The 22,312-nt window shown below is 45.1% G+C and overlaps 4 protein-coding genes across 4 annotated transcripts; 1 reads left to right on the top strand and 3 right to left on the bottom strand.

The window, feature by feature from the left end:
- Nucleotides 1–5,074: 5,074 nt before the first annotated feature.
- Nucleotides 5,075–6,410, bottom strand: MELLADRAFT_62153 (uncharacterized protein; the record flags this gene model as incomplete). Its single annotated transcript, XM_007408583.1, has 2 exons — nt 5,075–5,143; nt 5,178–6,410. The coding sequence occupies 2 exons, from the start codon at nt 6,408–6,410 to the stop codon at nt 5,075–5,077; spliced, it is 1,302 nt and encodes a 433-aa protein (XP_007408645.1).
- A 4,494-nt stretch (nt 6,411–10,904) lies between these two features.
- On the bottom strand, nt 10,905–11,766 carry MELLADRAFT_62152 (uncharacterized protein; the record flags this gene model as incomplete). The annotated part of the gene is made up of 2 exons (XM_007408582.1): nt 10,905–11,414; nt 11,455–11,766. 2 exons carry the CDS (start codon nt 11,764–11,766, stop codon nt 10,905–10,907), a joined length of 822 nt encoding a protein of 273 aa, XP_007408644.1.
- A 597-nt stretch (nt 11,767–12,363) lies between these two features.
- On the top strand, nt 12,364–13,274 carry MELLADRAFT_85176 (uncharacterized protein; the record flags this gene model as incomplete). Its single annotated transcript, XM_007408786.1, has 3 exons — nt 12,364–12,774; nt 12,848–13,219; nt 13,269–13,274. 3 exons carry the CDS (start codon nt 12,364–12,366, stop codon nt 13,272–13,274), a joined length of 789 nt encoding a protein of 262 aa, XP_007408848.1.
- Nucleotides 13,275–15,578: 2,304 nt separating this feature from the next.
- On the bottom strand, nt 15,579–17,076 carry MELLADRAFT_85175 (uncharacterized protein; the record flags this gene model as incomplete). Its single annotated transcript, XM_007408581.1, has 6 exons — nt 15,579–15,762; nt 15,843–15,935; nt 16,014–16,123; nt 16,185–16,367; nt 16,450–16,960; nt 17,048–17,076. The coding sequence occupies 6 exons, from the start codon at nt 17,074–17,076 to the stop codon at nt 15,579–15,581; spliced, it is 1,110 nt and encodes a 369-aa protein (XP_007408643.1).
- Nucleotides 17,077–22,312: the final 5,236 nt, after the last annotated feature.

The raw sequence follows: 22,312 nt of genomic DNA, 5'->3' as shown, positions 1-22,312 counted from the left end.
ATACATGAAATTGTCCCAGACGGCAGTTGCCCGGGATTTTCGCGAGTAAGAACACTTGGCCATTGTAATGGGTAAAGCTAGTGTGTGGGGACAAGTATAAATTGATTGATTGCCAAACCCAGAAGAAGCTGACACCATCACATGGAAGCATTTCATTGATTCAGTTAAGACCACCTTTTTTTATTTGGAACAAATATCAAAAGCTGAGAAGGTCAAGCCTTAAAGCAGGTTAAGACTGTGTCTGATTACTGGATTTGTTTTGCCAAACTGTCATTAGTAGTCAAATGGCCTCAATCTGTGTTAATGTCACAATTTGGGCAAGAATTAAAGAGCAAAGTATCAGTTTACATGGTGCAAGACGTGTTTGTAGATGTAGAAGAGATGGCCAAAGTTGCAATCAAAACAGACAACAAATTTAATAAATGTGCTCAAGATACAACTCCACTATCAACAATGCCAAACCCAATCTCACCTATGTCATCAAAACTAGACCCAGATGTGATGGATTGCTCTGCATATAGTCTCAACATCACTCAAGACAGATACAAACAAAGAGTTTTATCAGGAGAATGCTACAATTGTAAAAAAGGAAATCATTTTATTGCTGATTGTTATGAGAGAAGGGGAAGAGGTGGAGGAAGGAGTTGTGGAAGAGGAAGGGGTCGGCACAATTATACATTTACATCAAAAGTAGTGGAAGTAGACAGTGTGCAGGAAGAAGGTCGTGCAGAAAGCTCAAAAAATGGAGAAGCTTGGGAGTGCTAGTTGTGCCTCCCCCAAAGCTATGATAACTTACATGCAGATTGTAGTGATATAAGTCCTTAAATGATGTCATTATCTTTGACAGCAAGACTGCCACAACCTTGGTTGCACGAGACCTGGTGGAAAGCGCAGCCACTCAAAAAGCAATGAGTGAGAGTTTTGGTTTGAGAGACAACTTAACAACTGAACAATTACCACAAGCCCAATCAGTTACTGTATTAAGTGGGCATGAATCTAGGATAGCACGCACAGGTGATTTCCACATCAACTCAACTTGTAAACCATTTACAACCTTCATTATCACCAATCTAAAAGACAAGTACAATGTGATTCTGGGAATGCTGTGGGTTAAGAAGAATCATCCATCAATTGACTGGGCAAACAGCAAACTGAAACATGACAACGCAAGCATTTCAGTTACAGATATAACTTTTCTAAGACCAAAAACCACCTCAGAGGACATGGAATTGGAACCAATGAGGTTTGCTAGGAATTTTAGCAAGGGGGTGGAGCTTGATGACTCATTAATGAAAAGCAACAAATCTTCTTTGTCGAGATACCTGAATTCCCGTGACAGTTTCTAGAAGTGAGTCTCAATCACTTCTCGTCACAATACCTGAAATACTAACCTGAATTCCCGTGACAGTTTCTAGAAGTGAGTCTCAATCACTTCTCGTCACAATACCTGAAATACTAACCTATAAGGTTTGTTCAGGTCACAATATAAAATAAGGAAAAGGGTTGACGCGATAAGTTCAGTAAGATTCTTTTCCTTTCCGTAAGAAGACGGATATATTTCACCTGAATTCCCGTGACAGTTTCTAGAAGTGAGTCTCAATCACTTCTCGTCACAATACCTGAAATACTAACCTATATAGAACAAAAGATAGAAATAGACAAGTACAAAAAGAAACTACTTGTTAGATGAAGAGAATAGAAAGAATAGACCAGCTGACTAAGTATCTGACCTATAAGGTTTGTTCAGGTCACAATATAAAATAAGGAAAAGGGTTGACGCGATAAGTTCAGTAAGATCTAGCGTCGAAAATGATTCAGATGAAAAAGAAAAAGATAACATCACAGTACGATAATTAGTAACAGTCATAGTGAAGATCAAACTAATGGAGAGTAGAGACTATTGATGATAATGTAGTGAAGGGGTTGAACTTACTCTTTTCCTTTCCGTAAGAAGACGGATAAAGGAAAAGAGTATTAGCGCGAAAAGGGGGAGGCGCAATTTAAATAGGGATCATTTAAGTTTAAGTCTGATATCTTAAGTTTGAATAAAACTACTGTATTTTAGTATGTAAAGTGATTTGATACTTAGAGTCTTATTCACCTTTCACCACGGCTGAAACCTAGGTACGAGAGACTGAGGTGTCTCTCAACACACCCCCTGTTTCAGCTGTCCGTGTATTACCTCTAAGCCAATTTGATGACGCAATTCCTTGAAAGGTCCGGGGTGAAGTGGTTTTGTTAATGTGTCAGCAAACATGTTCTTTGTACTAATATGCCTAAGCTTGATTAAATTCTTCTCTACTTGTTCTCTTATCCAATGATACTGCACTTCTATATGCTTTGTTCTTGCGTGGAAAATAGCTTTCTTGGTCAAGGATACTGCTCCTGTACTATCGCTGCATAGAACCGTCGCTTCAGATTGCGGTAGTGAGATGTTTGACAATAACCCTCTAAGCCATACCACTTCTTGCCCAGCTTCTGTTGTAGCTTTGTATTCTGCCTCGGTTGACGATAGAGAAACGGTGGGCTGCAAACGACTTTTCCAACTTACAGCAGCTCCGTTAAGTTTGAATAGATAACCGGTAGTTGATCGTCGTGTGTTCGGATCACCAGCCCAATCTGAATCAGTGTGGCATTCGGGATAGCACCAGCTCTGATTCCCTTCAATGACATTGTCTTGAGGTGAATAATGTAGTCCTAAGCATTGAGTACCTTTTAGATATCGAAGTACGTGTAATCCCATCTGCCAGGCTATAGTTGAAGGTCGAGAAAGATGTTGAGACAGAGCACCTACCGCATAAGCAATATCTGGCCTCGTACCCTGAGCAATGTACATCAGGCTACCCACCAAGCTGTTATACGGAAGGTTAGATTGTTTGAATTCAATAACGTCAGAGTCGGTGGCTTTCATGATCTTTGTGCCGCCTGGAAAAGGAGTCGAAGCCGGTTTGCTATCTTCAGCATGAAATCTTTCCAGCACCGTCTGGATGAAAGCTGATTGGCTCAAAGCATAACCCCCATTGTCTGTGGCGTAGATCTCAATACCAACAACACAATGTGCCGGACCCAAGTCCTCCATCTTCCACTTCATCTTCAGCAGGGATTTGATTTCATCTATTTTATCTCCGGTGATTGCCATATCATCGACATGGAGGTAGAGTAAAGTTTCCAGACCTTCTTCATCTTTACCATACCAAAGACAAGCGTCATGAGGGTTTTGAATTAGACCAATACTTAATAATTTATCTTTAACTTCGTCGCTCCAGCATCTAGCGGACTGTTTGAGGCCATACAACGCTTTCTTCAGTCTAGCTACCTTCCCGTTTGCTCGCTCGGAGTCGTATCCTTCAGGTAACTCCAGGTAAATTTCCTCCTTGAGATCACTATTGAGAAATGCAGCTATAGCATCCATTTGCTCAATAGACCAATTCTTAGCTGCTGCGACTGCTACAAGGATGCGAAATGAAGCTAGACGGCCAGTGGGTGCAAAAGTATCATTGAAATCTATGCCTTCCGTCTGAGTATAACCTTTTGCTACATATCTCGCCTTATGTTTAGATATTGTACCATCGGGATGAACTTTATATTTGAAATGCCAACGCCCACCTACAACAGGTGCATTCTTTGGTCGGTCCACAATTTCCCACACTCCCATGTTCATAATGTTCTGCATCTCCTTGTCACACGCAGCTTTCCATTTGTCAGCATCGGGCATCTTCATAGCCATCTTACAACTCTTTGGTTCGGCCCTAGCCTTCATAGCTTCTTGACACATGTATACTTTTGATAAGTGAGAGGATTGTGAGATTTTTGGTACAAAACTTCTCATAAATGGAGCTTCTACCCAGTCTGATTCTCCTGGAGTGTAACGCTGGACAGGACGACGATCACGAGTGGATCGTCTAGGCTCATCTTGCACGGATGGTTGAATAGTTGTTGTCTGGTCTTCGGTAATAGAGATTGGACGTTCTTCAACGGGAGGTTCATCCTCATGATTCATGGGAGGGGTTTCTAAGATAGTCTTAGGAGTGAGACTCTCCATCAACATATCATCTTTGTCATCCGTTAAGTCAGGACGAGCCATAGTGTTCTCGTTTGGTTCATTTTCTGGCTCGTTCCTTTCTGTGGGTTCAAGCGGCAGATCTTCGATAAACAACCAATCAGGGTTGTCTTCGGCATCCTTAAGAAAAGGGAAAACAAGGGGTTGAAAAGTCACGTCGTGACTGGTATGGATTTGATTTGATTCTTGATCCAAGATAATGAAATTGTGATTATCCTCCGCCACTCCAATTAGGATACCTGGACGAGAGACAGCCTCAAACTTTCCTCCTCGAATTTCTTTTCGAATGTGGCGGTAAGCGAGGCACCCGAAAGGAAGAAATTGTTTCAAACTCGGTTGTCTTCCTTTCCAGAGGGCGTAGGGAGTAGTTTTAAGATTAAGGGAAGTTGTGATAGTTCGATTCTGTAGCATGACAGAATATGAGACCGCGTGATACCAGTATTTAATTGGTATACATGACTGTATCATCATGCAACGAGCTTTTGTGTTGATTGTTCTACTAGACCCTGGGCGGCCAGCCGCCTTATGCACTTAGACCCTGCTCCAACTTACCCCTGCCTTAAGGCGGCGGGATCTAATTGACAAAATTTACCATTGTTCCAAATACCTGTGTCGTACTGATACCGCTTGCGTTCATCATTCTGATCCTGAATTAACGTCATATCCATTCCATTTTCACAAAGACAAAAGTAACAATCACATTATCAAGCAGGGGACAAAAGCGTAGTCTGACGTTGTTTTCTTACACCCAAAAAAAATCCCAGTAATCAAGTGGCAAGGAATTGAAGTGTAAGAATCGCAGTTCGAGGAAGACACAAAAGGTTCATGTTAAGAGTGCAATATCCACATTTTCAAGGAAGGTCCAGAAGTGACATATTACAAAGTTCTTTACAACCATCACAATCATTGCCAGTCATTTTTTGACGCAGCCAATCGAATAGCAAACTTTGTATTCCCACCGCGATCACCCTGTCCGTCAAGCCCAGTCATCGGGTATCTCACTCACAGGCCCATTCAGCTTGATGTCAAGCTCCTGTGTGTCATAGAAAAGGGATCAATTAAGGTCACCAGCGTTTCATAACACTGCGTGGTAAAACATATAAAGAGCATGACTTACTAAAATTTCCTCGAACTTCAGCTCTGGCATGAAGTGGCAATCTATGTCGTATTTACCGAATGCATAGACTAACTCGTCATCAGCCTGACTTGAGCCTCTTACGCTGGTAAAAACTATGTGCTTGAAGTGGGGCGGCCTTGGAAAGTGTCCATCATGAATTAAAAGAAGCGCATGCCACCAGTATATATGACCGTTGTTATACTTAGTAACCAAAGTCCTTAACAAACGAAAGAAGCTTCGCTCTAGCCATTCTAAACTGAAGTCCATGGCAGGCCAGGACGTCGATCGTAAGCACCGAAGCTTGGGGAAGAGGGTGAATGACGTGGTCTCGGGTAAGTTCGTTGGAATGTTGTCAATACACAAATATTCTAAGTGGGATCGTGTTAACCCTAGAATTTCAGCTGGTCTGTTGGTTATTGGATCCTCAGAGTTGTATTCTATTGTGTTGAGTGTTCTGCTTGTTGCACGAACGATTTGAGAGAGGGCCACTCGACTGCTGGCAAAGTATTCAAACCAGAAATGCCTTAAGCACGGCAGACAGTCATCGAACATGAAGTGAGGTTCTAAATATGGTAATGACATAGAGAGTGATTCCACGGTTGGGGTGAAAGACAACAGTTCGGCAATTGAATTTGTGTCGGTGCAGAACCGTCTTGGCCAGTCATTCCGTCGGATCAGGCTAAGTTTGTCCAAACATTTGATGTATTTGACCGCTTCTATCATGTCATCCGATACCATCATGCAATTACCGAAGATCAAAGATAGGCTAGTGATATTTGTACCAAAGGTGTGGATAATCTTGGCACCTGTATACACTGATATACTGCGACCCCAGTGATCCAACACACTTTCTGGAATGTGAACTTCGGGATCTGGAGAGAAACCGAATAAGTCCTCGATTGAAAGAGAACGCAGAGGTGAAAGGGGGGAGCTGAGGATCGACCCTTGCCAAGCTTCCAGAAGATGATGTGCCATTGCTTGACTCTGTAGGCGTACCGAATCAAAGAGGAAATAAGGAACGACTCTTGCCCAGACCCGAGAGATGAGCCGTAATCGTTGCATGTAGATAGTTGTACGTATGATCAGGACGCGTTGTTCCCCACTGTTGATGGCGTTAGTGGGCTTGAAAGCTGCTATGTCCAAGTAATGCTTCATGATACGCGCTACGACCTCTGGCGGAAGCACACCAGGATCCAATTTGGGCATGAGGTTTAACGTAGAAAACAAAGGCATCGTGAAGTATGTGGAATATAATGAATGTGTCGATACCTTTTTTAACGATGATAGCAATAACGGAATGAGGCGGGAAGGCATTCATTGATCATATTGTATGCATTTATAAATCCAATGATCAATGCAATTGCAATCACTTAGGCCAGGCGAACCCTGGAATACTAATCCAGCACTGCAAAGCTACGTCCCGGGTACCTGTTGGGACAGAAATGACACCAAGAACGCAGCCCCCATGTGCGTAGAAAGAAAACCCTAAAGATCAGTGTGGCGTGTGTGACAATTGGAACCCTGACGGTGTAAGGGACACCTCATTACACTCACGAATCCAGGCGTTGTCGTGTGATTCGAGGCGTCTGCTCCTCTTGGTGCACGATGATTATGAGGCCTTCCAGAGCGATAAGGCACGCTTCTTCGTTTACCAAAAAATTGCTTGGTACGTTCAGCGATGGCACTCGCTTTGCCATGGTGACTCATAAGGACTATTGTTTCAGGCGTTCAATACCTGTATCCCCGGACCCTAGGTCAGTCCACTGTCATAGGAAGCAATGATGGAAAGCATGCCGGTTCACTGAACCCTTCGATTTTGTATTTCCCCTCGTCATAGAGATCTTCGATGCAGCACGGTCCTGGTTGGACAGAATAGAGACCTTCAGACATTCATTGGTTGGTAACGTACTATACTAAGAGTCAAGTACGGACATCGCGGCCATCCCATATGCGACCATAAGAGCACAGTATACAGTCCGGAATGTGGTTACGATCACGGTACCAAAGGTCCCGTCCCACCGCATTCCTGTGTGGCCCCTTAGAAATATGGACATAAAGCAAAAACTCGGACTCAATCTTTCATTTCATTACGTCATTCGCTCGTCTAACACATAAATTCCAAACAGACACTCGCTTTCACTCAGCAATGAATGCACGATGCACAATATTGACAGTCTTACTATATCCAAAGGCATCGGTCATACTTAATTGGACTTCGGCTGCCGATGTGCACCTCGACAACGCTACATACAGCTGTCCGTGTGAGAACACTGCGTCTGGCAAAAGAACCAAGACCTTGTCAAGGCTCTGTCCTTGTGATTTGTTGATAGTCATGCAATATGCCACCGCTATTGGAAACTGGAATCGATAAAAACGGACCGGGAATACCTCATTACCTTCATGCAGTAATTTGATTCGCGGAATGATTACCAGGCGACCCTTCTTCTCACCAGTGATGACGCGGCATCTTAAAGCCAATGACCCACACGCGGTAACAACCAGCCGCGTCCCGTTGCAGAGACCTTGGGCCAGGTTCAGGTTTCTGAGCAAAATGATGGGTACCCCACGCTTCAGCCTCAACTTGTGGCGAGGGAAGCCGGGCAAATCGTGGGAGTTGAGAATTTCCGTGACCACGGGCTCGTCGTAGTCTTCGTCCATCTCGTCGATGGACGTTGAGTGCAACTCTTCCCCTTCGGCAAGGTCTAAACAAGCCTCGTTGATCGCCGCAACCTCCTTGTTTAGTGGTGTAATAACGCATCTTTCCGCGTAGAATTTGGTCAGCGCCAACCAATCGCTACACCGTATCAAATCTCGTGCCTCCCCGTACATCTGGCTAACAGGGGTGAGGTCAATCCGCGCAGTATGTGGGACATTGGTTACGTGGCACTGCCCGACATCCACAGGGGCGATGTCATCCACCTGATTACTTCCATCACCCAACGTCAGAAGCCATCTTGCAAACTCGGCGTTGGATTGTCGGGTCTCATCACTGTCGTCCTGGTTCCCCCTCAACCGAACATTTTCATAAAGGGTAAACTTTTCGATATCAGACCATAGGTGGCATCTTTTCAACGACGCCTGGGCTTGCTGTTCGATACTTGCACAACGTACGACCGGCAACGTCTGCCGAAAGTCACCTGAAAAAAGTACAGTGACCCCACCAAAAGGCTCATCGCACTGTCGCAGGTCCCGCAGGCTTCTATCCACACAAAGCAACACGGAGTTGTTTTGCATGGCCACCTCATCCCACACCAGAAACCGCAGCTGCTTCAGGGTTTCCCCCAAGCGTTCACCTAGGCCAAAGCCGCACCTTGACTCGTCCGTCGTTTGCAATGGAACCTTGAACGCAGTATGTGCCGTTTGACCCTTGAATAGCAGCAGCGCTGCGACACCGGAGGACGCCACCGCTTGACCCGTTATCCCGTTCGCATTGCAATAATGAAGACAGGCGTTCAAAACGAAGGTCTTCCCAGTTCCACCCGGCCCATCAAGATACATCATGCCAGACTTTCCATCACGCAGACACTCCACCACCTTATTGTAGACCTTCCTTTGGTCCACATTTAATTTCATTTCAGCGTCGGCGACCACCGCGGCGCTGTGCTCAGGTGAATGATCCGCGTTAACTTGTTCATCGTAAAGATTTCCAAGCATTCTCATGATGTCGATGTTTGCAGCAGGCAGACCAGCATGACTTAGCGAAGAATCCATTTCCTTTAAGCACTGATCCAGTCAATATAGGCCCAGGGTGTGTACCATTTCCACGCTAACCTGCAGATCAGGATGTTCCCTGCTTATAGCATGCCCACAATCATCGCACAGAGACTCTCGGTGATTTTCCCATAGGGTGACTGGGTCTGCAGGCGGTGAATGCTTCAATATCAAGGCAAAAAATTGTCGTAGTCCATTCCCCGTTTTCCATACTGAAGCCTCCCGCATTGATGTGTCGTAGTGTTCATCATTCATTAGGAGACCTAGTGCGTGGCAAGCGCTTCGAAAGGTTGGGTGGAGATGTCCATTCACCCGACGAATATCATCAAAACCAGCAGGACCCCTGACGTGACTGAGCAAGAGTCGTAGGTAATATCGTTCGCCGTGGGCTAAGGTTGCAAAATACGTCCTTGAGATCGCCCGACTCTTCTGGGTCCGAACCTTCCACTTCCTCTGGTCATCGTTCCATGAAAAGAACTCTGTCATTTCACTATACAACAGATCTTTAACGGCTGGCCCGTCCGATCCGACTTTAAAGTTTTCGCGGGCAAGCCGAAAAAATTCCGTCAACGTAGTCCTGTTTGCCCTTCGACTATCGATCCTTTCAACCAAATCATCCCCCTCCACAAAGTACACCTGTTGCGCGCCGTCCAAGTGCAACAAAAGACGTTGTACACTGGGGAATCGCCCTGCGATCTCGAATTGGAACAGCCTCCAGGCAGCTGTGAGACACTTGTCAGCTTAAGTATCATTACCACATGCCACCTCAAAATTTACTCACCCTCTGGTGCACTTATGAATCTCCCGTCCACGTACTTGAATGTCTTGTCATCGCACTCCACGGAAACAGCTGACCGATCATGTCCTTTTGAAATATATTTGTAAATGTACTTGATGGCGCGGATACTAACGGGTATCTCCACATTGATGTGGCAGTTGAATTTGAGCAGTAAGAAAGGATTGTAAGGGACCACATCTCTGTTAGTACACCGCCGGTTGCCGACCTCGACACTTCGACCGTGAGCAGGACGCTTATACGTTGGATAGCTATTCTCCCCGATGCTGGTAGTCGAACAGTTAGGGCGAGGATACTCCAGGCGACATTGGCCATTCCAGTAACAGGCTCGATCGCGTGTACATGGTCCATGGATCATAAAATTCTTCACCGCTAAGTGTAGGTGGGCATTGGTTGTAGGATCCGGCAGGTCCGCTGAAACATGTCTATCGATATCTGCTGCAGTCTTTGGCGTCGACTCTTTGGCGAGGATTAACAACAGGTGGGCGTGAGGTAGAGCCCTTTTTTGGAATTCTATGGTCCAGACCCAACATACCGCGAGCCCTAGTCGGTGTTTTCTAGTAACATCATCTAAGAGCTCTGCGAACTTCAGTTGAAATACGCGAGCTACCAAATCCGGCCTATCCTGTGCGGTCTGTCCGTATTCTAGGTGCTCTGTGATCTCGGGCCATTCTGGGTTTGTGGTCATTGTGATGAAGAAGGAAGGATTCCCGAAGTGCCGTACCAACGCCATTGAATCTTGATACAATTCCGACATGTACTGCGGTCCCCCGACAAAAGACGAAGGCAGGATGACTCTCTGGCTCGGAGCAACATCATTACGTCCCATAGCCTCAACCGCCCCGGAGTAAAGGCACGCTTGCAACAACACCTGCTGTGATTTTATGAAATGCAACCTCCACCGTTCCACGCACACATATAGGTCAACAGTCAACTCCTGAAGCAATCTTCCAGAAGCCAAAATAGCAGAGAATTCATTTGGCCGTGTGAACAAGACATAAGCGAACCATTCAAGGTTCGTAATTTTTCCCCCTCGGTCTAATCTAAAGCATCTCAAAGTCAGGTGTTTTCTTCAACGGCCACCGAGCAAAAAACTTACGTTGGGTTTGAGCCATCCGGTAGTGCTCGTCGTAACCTTGTGTGCCCCAGGGAAACAGGATTGGGTACCGCAACGCCAGATACCCAGTGTGTAAGTCTGAAATTCTTTCAAAACCCCCTTGTCAAAGATACAAAACGATATCCCTCCCCGTTTCTCCCACCTCCCCATTACCCTCTATCACCATGGCGACCTTGTCGGTCGTCGGCCTGTTGTATTGTCTAGCATCTCTATTACCGGGCGCCATGGTACGCACGCGCAACGCGGCGGTTGGATTGTTTGCAATCACGTCACCAGCCCGGCGAAAACATTGGGCATAGGGGTTGAAACAGTCGAAGAAACGCTGGAAAGTTTCCAATATTCGAAGGTTCAGGTCCTTGCCTGCCGCGGCCGATCGACGCCGAGCCTCAGTCGTACCTCCATCTCCCACCACATATATTTGAGAAAACCCCGGGTCGATGTCACCACACGGTAAAAGACCTCCAATGCGGTGCGACAGCTCCCCCTGGATACGAAAGGTGTTGATACCCAGAGGACCATCTACACTTCTGTCAATCCTTGCACCTAGCGACGTGAACGACAAGGCGTTGTTATACGACCTAATCAAAGCACAAAATTCCCGAGAAGCTGAATTCTGAATGTGAGTTCAATATTCATGGAGGTAGGAGACACACCCGTGCGCGCGAAGACAGCTTACCATTATCCTGCGACGTCAGGAGGTACTCCAAGAACCTAGGCACCGCACGGCTTCCAGAAAATTGAACCGGCAGCGACACACCACCTTTATGACAACACTCCAAGTAGCTATATGGCCGTGACTTTTGTGTTCCTTTTGGCCTTTCCGAAATCCAGTGAAGCGCTCCACATCCCTCACACCGGTCGTTGCGGGGTCCAATGTAATGTGGAATCTCAGCATGGAAGCGACGCAGAATACCCGCCTCATTATTCTCGCGCTCGTGCCGAATGGCGGGACCGAAGTGGACCATTAAAGAAAGGTAAAGGTGACACTGCGGCTCATATGACAGTAAATTGCAATCCAAAATAATCAACTGATTTGTTTTTTTGGTGTCGAGTAGTCGCAGTGCAGTGAAGAAAAAAACCCACGATTATTTGTGTGCTCACAAACAGCTTCAACACAAAGGAAGAAATTGATATGGAGCTCAATGTGTCTGCTCTCGGGAGGTCGAATTTCAATTGATGTCAACGTCAATCAGACCACCCTATCCAAACAGTGCTGTGTTTCAGCTAGGGATAATTTCGTGCCATAAAGCTTGCATAAGAAGGCACATTGTGATCAATGTGCCAACGCAAGAAAAGTGACGCACTCATTGGGAAATGTGATCACTCATGACTCCTTTTCTACGCACTGATTGGTCAATGTTATCACTCATGACTCTCTTCATCACCGCCAAACAGCTTCTTTCACGTAGAAAATAAAACTCCTACCCTCCGAAACGCTGATGTTCTTGTTGCGGATTGTGATGATAAGCACTGCCGTGTGACAGCGCCAACAAGTGGTACTGGCTTCGCGGAATGACATGGTGAGACCCTGTTCAAATGACCACGCTTAGCCCAGACTCTGAATGAGACAAATTACCAGGTCGATGTTTGAACTCTTGGCTGGATTATCATATGCCCTCGTCACTAAGCACTCACATTCTCGACCCACAGTATGTACATCATCAGCAAAGAAGCAAAGTACCACCTCCGAAGTACATACCACCACCGACGTATGGCCAGTTCCAGTTGAGCTATTTGATATCAGGGTTTCCTACGACGGACCTCACTTGTATCGGTTTCACGACCTCAAGGGCCCAAGACGCAGAGGACCCCCTTCGGTGTGTCATCGATTTCGTTGTGGACCGCTAATCAAACCTCATTTATACCTAAGGCCAGCTGCCATCCGATTCCACCTCACACAACAAACTCCAATAGTCACGTCCGCCATGCCTTACCCTGCCATATTGAACACTACCCTCACCACGGCCTATGATGTGAGCGGTCGGCATCTCCATCCCCACGATCATCTGTTTACATCCTTCTGATTAAATACCCTCTTCACTGCAGGCGATTCCCGTGGGGGGCGACGAATTCATGCCATATTATTCCAACTCGACGGAAATCATCATGAAAGACGCTCAAGCCGTACCCCTGCAAGCCCTTGGCCACGTCATACCGCAAGAAAGGCTCCGCGCGAACCGCAGTTATCAACTTAGCGGTCCGCTCGGCGTAGACCCTGCCACCGGTCAAGCGACAATCACCTTTTGCTCTGAGACTCGCACATTTCTCGGTTGCGACCCTCCTCCACATGCACTGCTTGCCGGGCACGCAGTGCTCACGGGCATCGGCAAGGTGACCGATTTTCATCTCGACGACGTAGAGGAGATGGGAGGATGGCATCTCACTGTCAATGCTCAACACGAATACTATGACCCTTTGGTAAGCCCAGATGACTTTTTCATGCATGACGGAGTCGCTGACCCATTAGGTTTAAAAAATCTGCATCGTACGCAGCAACAAAAGCTTATCGAGTTTGTCGTTACGTATACCTTTGGCCTCATGACTCCATTCCCATTTGAATGGAAACACATCTATCCTGGCGCAGCAATGTGGGTCAAAGGAAACGTGGTCAGAAAGGACCTGGCGACACAACGTTTCGTGGTTGAAGTAGGTACTTTGAATTTTACTTCCAATTTCGCACCCCGACCTGACATCATATGAAATCTATCCACTGTAAACATCATTCAACTTCCCCAATTTGGCAGAGGAAAATGATTAATAGTACAGTTTTTCATAAAAGAATCTAATACTGCACACCTGGGCCATTTCACCCACACTACATATGTGCAGCAAGCTAAGTCAATAGTTGTCTATCATGTACATACAGGTCTGCTCAGTTTTTTGCCCATCAGAATAAATAAATCACATGTTATACCACATGTAACTTTTTCGACTTTGAAATTTTTTTCCCAAAAATTCACTACATATAATTCTGTAGCTGCTCAGGCAATATTGTTGAAGCTATGTCTTAGTAACAGAAAGTGTGTTACATGCAGTTGAGTTGATGAGATCACACCAAAACATTGAGTCAGTGTATGTAGTCAATCTTTTGGAAGCTTTTTTCAATCTGAAAGAAGTTACAGCATGTATTACATATGAATAACTTGTCCTGATGAGCAGATAACTGAGCAGAACTGTATGTACATGATAACCACATATTCACTGAGCCTGCTACACATATGTAGTGTGGGTGTTATGGCTCAGGTGTGGAGTGATAGACCATTTTATGACAAATCATACTCCCAATCATTTTTCCCTGCCCACTTGGGGAACCCAAATAATGTCTGCAGTGATCTACTCAGGTTCATGACTATTCGCTTTTAGGCAAGGTCCTCGAGCTTTTCTGATACACCCAGCAGAAGCATGACGCCAGATGACAACTGCATGTAATTACCACAGTCGCATTTCAGGCCGCGAATGTCCCAAAATGATTCCTATACGCTCACATTCACTAATATATGCAATTTTTATACCTCACATCCCTTCATTTCATGTTTCATATGTGCCTTCGATACCTAAGGCCTAAGCAAAAATTAGTTGCAGTGTGCGAATCCACCAAAAAGGTCTGGTATACGTTATAGTGAGTGAGATATGCACCGTCTGACTTCACATTCCTTCATGCCATCCTCCTCAAGTGTAGCGTTCAATGCTGGAGCTGTCAAGCTGGCGCCGTACGTTCCACGTTACGTTTTATCCACCATGTAACACTGCGAATCCCGTGAGTTGCTTGCCTTCAGCCGAAAATGCGTCCTGGACAGAACATGAATGCAAAAGACAAATGAAGATTGTCGACTGACGCTACGTCAGTCCACCTGAGTCTACAGAAAATCAACCATGTTCCAATATACAATTCTTCCTTGCTTGTTGAGGTTGAAACCTCAACCCCGAAAGTTGACCCACCTGGATTACGCTGTAAAGGTAGAGCGTTCCACCCTGCCTTCCTTCCATCATGTCACACTACAAATCGCGTAGGTTCCGGCCGAAAATGCCTCCTGAACAGAACATAAAGGCAAAGGCAACTCAACATTGTCAACTCACGCTACGTCAGTCCACCTGAGTCGACAGACAGACAAACCAACCATGTCCCAATACGCAAGTCTTGAATAGCATGTTGGGGTTGAAACTCAAAACTTCACCTCAGAAAACTGACGACCTGGATTGAAAATTAAACACACACTCGCCCAGAATCGATGACATCAATTTGTTCATTGATGAACAGCAAAACCAATACGATGATGATACCAAAAGACGCAAAAATTGAATGGAACATCTTTCCCGCCATTGCTTCCCTGCGATAGACATGCCGTATCCGAGTAGGAAGATGTGAGCCAACCGTTGTGCTCTCATATCAGGACACACGTTTCCATGCCACTGGTCAGCCATGGGTGCGTAGAGGCACGAAGAGCGGCAATGTACCAGGAGAAGTTGCTACGTTTCTGCAGAGAGAACAAACAGCACGCAAACTGAAAACAACTTTTGGGTACAAATGCGGGAAACGTTCCGCGCTCAACCATATCAAGAAATGACGCCCAATGCAAAGGAATACGGTGAACGAAAGTTATAAGAAAGATAAGCAGTCTAACATGATCGAATTGAAGTACTCTAACATTATTGGACACCGTAAGTTTATAGGAATGAGAAGTGGCCTAACATCATCATACACCATCAGAGCAACGGTGAAATAAGACGGAACACGATAGGATTCACAAACATCATATAGCAGGTCATTGGTAAGGCATTACAATCTGCCGCGTTTACTCGCTCGGCCCATTGGTTGTGTGGTGCTGGGACCCGCTTCATTGGAATTACCCGAAGGGTTGACATTTTCATTACCCGGAAGCGTGGACACTTGATGCAAGTATGACGCTAATTCAGCCTGGTTCTCAGGAGTCGGCTGCGGTAACCCGTATAAGGGCACGGGGCTGTAGAGGTTCGCGCGAAGTAATTGTGAGCATTGACCATGATCAGCAGGACGGGAGACACAGAGATGGCTGTATATGACCTCAAAAATCCTGCCAGAGTGAGCGAAGCGTTTGAACTCGATCCGGGGGTGGGCGAGCTAGCCGGCCCGCTTGATGATGGATTGTCCGTAGCACTGACAACGGCAATACCCGTCAGTAGACGCACGATGCAAAGCAAAAAAAATCAAAAATATACGGTTGAGGAAGCCTACCGTTGAAGTCTGACCCTACCCCCTTTGGTCAGGCTTGTTGCATTCGGCGTAGCGAGATTGGCACCTGCCCTGACGGTTTCATGGCCTGTTGCTACGGAAATCGAATAGACCTGAGGCATGTAAAGTCAGCGTGGGATATAAGAGGGCGACACCAAGTAGGAAGATACTTACTTCAACTTGGAAAGTATACATCTTAACTTCCTTGTTGCCACGCATGTCGGTTTGAATATCTTTTCCGACGACGTAACCGTGGACACTCATCTCTTTGCCCAACTGAATGATGTTCATAGCCTTAACTAAATTACAAACAGGACGGCACCAATACTCAAGCAGGAACTTGCAAAGTTTCCCAGTCTAAGGAGAGTAACAACATAGGAAGTACACGCGGAAGGATTAAAACATGATCACGTCAGATAGGGGGACAGTGTGAACATACCATCGGGTTATAATCGGTATGTCGCATCACAAAAACACAGGTCGGTTTTCCTTCGTGTGCTTCTTCTTGGACGACTCGCTTGCTGACGACGATGCCGATGGAATTGAGGGCTACGTTGTTCAGCAAAGATCCTGAAAAATTGTCTGCGTCACCTGCAGGAATATGGTGACTGAGTTCGGTAACTATTTGAGGGGTGGGATCACTGTTCAATGGCAAGAATTTGCCCGAAGTGTAGTGCATGTTGCCAACGCTCAAACCAACGCCTTGAGCGGCATAGTAGGTTATGAACAACTCGTGTTCAAGTGGAGTGTTGCCATCGATACCGGCACAGTTGATTCCAGAGGTAACAGACTGGAACCCATACGCAGCGTTCATGGTCGCTGGAACCTGGTTTGAGGGGTTGTCAGCCGATGACCTCGTGAATGGTGAAGGGAAGACATTAGAGTTGATCTCACTTGGGCATGTACTTCGAAGATGGAAGCGATGTAGGCGGGCTGGGAACGGCGATTGACTCCTAACGACATGATTACAGTTTGTAGGTAATAGGGGGGATCGGAAAATGTGACGAATGAGCAAACAAACAGTGACGAAGACCAACAGCCCTGGGTGAAGAGGAGTCACTATCATCTGCCGTCGGTAGTTATATTCATAGGATAGCCTTTGCTGGTTGAAATTTTTACATATGAGAATCGTCCTTCCAGACCTACGTCGTGGGTGCCTTCAACGGAATGTGATACCGATCAAGATCTGAACCCCTGAGTATGTCGCCCCATTGATGTGTGGTCGCTTAAAGCGATTGGTAATGTCACAGTGTATGTGAAGTCCTAAGAGTGTGATCACGCATCTGGGCGGAAGATATCCCAGGATGTGACGATGTGACGAACGATCGGAATGCGACCTTGCTCAATCTAGGTAGGATATGGTGTGGATTGCCGGGCGTGGCAATCGACGATGCAAAGCACCGCTCATTTCGGGTAGTATCATCCGGGGATGCCATCCCAAGCTATCCGCACGCAGGATACTACCACTTGAGGTTGGACCCCCAGAGATGTATATAATGGTGCGGCATCGTTTTCGATGCCTGAAGTGGGTGTGGGACATGCAGTCCGACGATGAAACCATGTGACATGCAAACCCACGTCGAAACTTTCGAAGCAATGGGGTTTCCTCCCATGTACTCAGGAATTAATATGGGTGGCTTAATTTTTAGAACAAAACCCATGACCGTATGGGGTTTGTTAGGCTTGGAACTCAAGGTGGCCTTCACCGTGGCGATTTTTTTACCAAAGTCGCTCGTTGGATTATTGTAGGTGATTTGAACGCTCAGCCACGCCGTTCTCTTCCGGAGTATGAGGAGACGTAACACGAGTGATGATACCCAAGTCTTCGAGGTATGGAGTGAGGAGCCCGTTGATGAACTCGCCTCCTCCATCAAATGAGAACATCTTAAGTTTCTCACCCGTCTGTCTCTCGGCAAAACTGATGTATCGTTTGAAGACTTCAAAAACGGTCTCGGCACTTTTGTCTGGTAGGCCAAAAGAGACTCGGTAACTACTATAATCGTCTGTGAACAATATATAGTATTCCTCTTGGTTGACGGAAGAAGTTCTTATTATTCCACTCAAATCCACATGCACATTTTCTAGGAATTTGATAGCTCTAGGTCTAGTGGATGAAAATGGTAGGCGATGATTCTTTGCTAAAGGACAAACTGGACATCTTGTTATTATTTCAAAATCATTTGTAGTGACAGTTTTAGGAAGTACATCATCAAGATAACCAAGGCTCCACATTCTTTTTAGGTACTTTTCACTCGGGTGGCCTAGTGAATAGTGTAGTTTCAGAATTGTGAGTTGATTCGACTTTGATATTGATGATAGATGTGAACGATGACTGACCGGTGATCTTATGGCCACGTACATCATACTGCCTTCTCCGATAAATTGCCCTATGAATAGCTCCTTCTTCCCATGATCGATTCGAAAATGAGGGTCTTCCAGCACAGTCGTAACAGCACCAGCTCTCAGCAAACGGCCTCCAGCGATGAGGTTTCGGGATAAATCGGGTACGTATAAACAATCCTTCAGCTTGATGGTTTCTCCTTTAGAATTTAATAAATTTACATTCCCAATCGAGTGAATGTCGAGAGTAGCACCTCCTCCGGCGAGATTCAATTTAGCACCGGGGTCATGATTTTCCATTAATGTAGCGGATTCGAATAAGCTCGCATCATGAAACATGTGATGCGAATCTCCGGTATTGATCAGAGCGACTGAACCACATTTATCTCCAGCACAAGTTACTTGAGGATCGGCTGAGCATGAAAACTTTCCATCAATCTCTACTCGGTAACTAACTTCTCTTTCTTCGAGTTTGAGATTTTCAAAAGCCATATTGAGATCTTCTGAATTTGGGAAATCTGAGATATTAGAATGATGATTGAATCCTCTGGCTAGATGAGCGCCTCGGCCACCGCGACCTCTACCACGAAAACCACCACGACCTCCACCACGGCCACCACGTGGATACTCGATCCACTCTCCAGATTCTTGTTTGGATCGTTTCCATGACTCCATTTTGCTGGCATTGTTGGGGTGATGGTAACATTCCAACTGATCGTGAGGTTTTGTCGGATGGTCCTGACCTAGGCACTTAGTCTTGCTGCAAGTTTGCCATCTTCCAGTCCGGCGGCTTTGACTGGCTTTGGAAGATTCTGCGATGCGACTAGACTGTTGGCGATTGGAGGAAAACATTTTTCGAGTTTGGTAGGTTTTCTTCAATTCTGTTTCAAGGTTTCTGGATTTTACATGACCAGCGTCTAATAAATCGCAGCCTTTTTCAGCCCAGCTTTGGTTGAGTGATCGGAAAAATTGGCGAGCCTGTTCTTCTTCGGACATTTCACCGTTTGAACCTAGGTAAGCGTCTACTTTTGCTCTGAAGATATCGATGTATTCTAATAAGTCTTTTGTGGATGTTTGAGACAAATCAGTGATTTCACTTCGTAACATGAGCTTGACCGACTCTGAATTACTGATATGATATTCGCGAATCGTCTTCCACAGTAAAGAAGGTGACGGTATCGTAATTTTAATACCGTTCTCGAATTTCGATATCATTGATATAAATCGAGTGGACTGAGTAAGGTCAATACTAGATAGTAGCCAGTAAAACAGGGCTTTCTTAGTAGCTGATAAGACTTCGGGGTCCATATCTGTACCTCCAGCATCTTCCGAGTCAAGATAATGGTCATAGGATGTGGCCATTAATCCAAAACGAATCGCGTCGGACCAGGCAACATAGTTGGATGTTGATAACTTGATGTTGATGGTAATCTTATGTAAGATTGAATTCATTTTGATTGACTGACGTTGAGCGGGCGTATCAGTGTCAATTGGTGCAGTGGTAGCCATATTAGCGGATGGGACTGTAGTATGTGCTGAATGAGCTGATTCGGATGAATTCGAATTCTCTGATTGATCTTCCGTCTGAGATCCGGCGTAAGTCTCGTCGGTATCCTCTGAGTATGGAGTTGGGGTGGATGCAGGTGTTGGTAACTGGGAATCGTCAAGTGTTTCTTCTCTTCCTGACATAGATTTGCGTTTCGAATGAAATAACTAAGAGCTGAACCAGACTCTCGCTACCATGAAAAGCAACAAATCTTCTTTGTCGAGATACCTGAATTCCCGTGACAGTTTCTAGAAGTGAGTCTCAATCACTTCTCGTCACAATACCTGAAATACTAACCTGAATTCCCGTGACAGTTTCTAGAAGTGAGTCTCAATCACTTCTCGTCACAATACCTGAAATACTAACCTATAAGGTTTGTTCAGGTCACAATATAAAATAAGGAAAAGGGTTGACGCGATAAGTTCAGTAAGATTCTTTTCCTTTCCGTAAGAAGACGGATATATTTCACCTGAATTCCCGTGACAGTTTCTAGAAGTGAGTCTCAATCACTTCTCGTCACAATACCTGAAATACTAACCTATATAGAACAAAAGATAGAAATAGACAAGTACAAAAAGAAACTACTTGTTAGATGAAGAGAATAGAAAGAATAGACCAGTTGACTAAGTATCTGACCTATAAGGTTTGTTCAGGTCACAATATAAAATAAGGAAAAGGGTTGACGCGATAAGTTCAGTAAGATCTAGCGTCGACAATGATCCAGATGAAAAAGAAAAAGATAACATCACAGTACAATAATTAGTAATAGTCATAGTGAAGATCAAACTAATGGAGAGTAGAGACTATTGATGATAATGTAGTGAAGGGGTTGAACTTACTCTTTTCCTTTCCGTAAGAAGACGGATAAAGGAAAAGAGTATTAGCGCGAAAAGGGGGAGGCGCAATTTAAATAGGGATCATTTAAGTTTAAGTCTGATATCTTAAGTTTGAATAAAACTACTGTATTTTAGTATGTAAAGTGATTTGATACTTAGAGTCTTATTCACCTTTCACCACGGCTGAAACCTAGGTACGAGAGACTGAGGTGTCTCTCAACAATTAACACCCCCAAAATGTGAGTATTTTTCACCAAATTCTAAAAGTCTTGAAGCAGCTGGAAAGCCAGAACATTCCTTGAAACTTAAAACATAACTCAAGGACAACAATCAGCAAGTAGAAAGCCATCACAAAGTACCTGCCACTATGGAAGATGTAGTGTTGGCTACGCCAACCAAAACCATGATGGACCACAATGAGTTGCAGCCTGAGAGGCATATGGCAAAGTGACAAGGGGTTTGAGAAACTTATGTTCTCTAGAAAGCTCCCGCTAAGTACATGTACCCTTCCCAATATTCTGATTTTGGAAACAGCTAGCAAGCCATCTTTAGTTCCAAAATTGTGTACCAAACAGAGCAATTTAAGAACATGACATTCAACACTAATAATGAAAACATTTCAGCAATTTTTAGGCCCTACAAACATCATGATAGGTATCTTTCTTCTTTTCCTCAATTGAACACTTCAACAGCCACTAAAACATCTTGGAACCTGTCTCAAAAATTGCCGCAGAAGAGGCCAAGAAGGTATAGGAGAAGCAAGCAGAAGACCTAGAAACAAAATGCTATCATGATTATCTTCCAATGTTTGAAAAATGCAATTCCAATGTCCTACCCCCGCACCACACCACAAGCAGGAAAAGTGATACCACTGTTGCGTGAGGAAGCTGAAGCACTGAATGGAATGCTCAACAAAGAACTTTCAAACGGCACAATACGTCAAACCACCTCACCATGGGCTGCTCCTTTTCTATTCACGGGAAAGGAGGACAGTAATCTGTGATCTTGTTTGGACTGCAGGGAAATGAATTCTGTCACAATAAAGAATAAGTACCCATTACCTTTAACTATGGAGTTCATTGATAGCTTGTTAAATGCAGACCAATTCACTAGCTGAGACATGCACAATGGTTATAATAACCTCCAAGTATGTGAAGGTGATGAAGCCAAGCTGGCTTTTATTTGCAAGGCAGGTCAGTTTGAGCCCTTGACAATGCCGTTCAGACCACCAGGCCCTCCTGGATTTTTCAATATTTCATTCAGGATATTCTAAAGGCCCACATTGGTCGAGACGTTGCAGCTTATCAGGATGATATCCTCATTTATACTAGACCAGGGGTAAGTCGTTAAGCAGTAGTGCAAGAGGTGTTAGAAATTCTGAGGAAGCAAAATGTATGGTTGCAGCCAGAACAGTGCAAGTTTTGGGCCAATTTTGCAATGTTTGATATAGTGTTGAGGTTGATCAAGATTGAGGATCTGTTGAGGTTTGACAATCTCAATGTCTGGGTCCAAAGTGGGTCTGAATTTGCTGGTGTGATCAGTAAGATTTGACTCAAATATTCATGTCCCCAACCAAGAGA

The sequence above is a fragment of the Melampsora larici-populina genome (genome assembly GCF_000204055.1).
Source record: "Melampsora larici-populina 98AG31 unplaced genomic scaffold MELLAscaffold_13, whole genome shotgun sequence".
Classification (NCBI taxonomy): domain Eukaryota; kingdom Fungi; phylum Basidiomycota; class Pucciniomycetes; order Pucciniales; family Melampsoraceae; genus Melampsora; species Melampsora laricis-populina.
The sequence above is the reverse complement of the archived record's forward strand: the minus strand, read 5'-3'. Positions and strand labels throughout refer to the sequence as shown.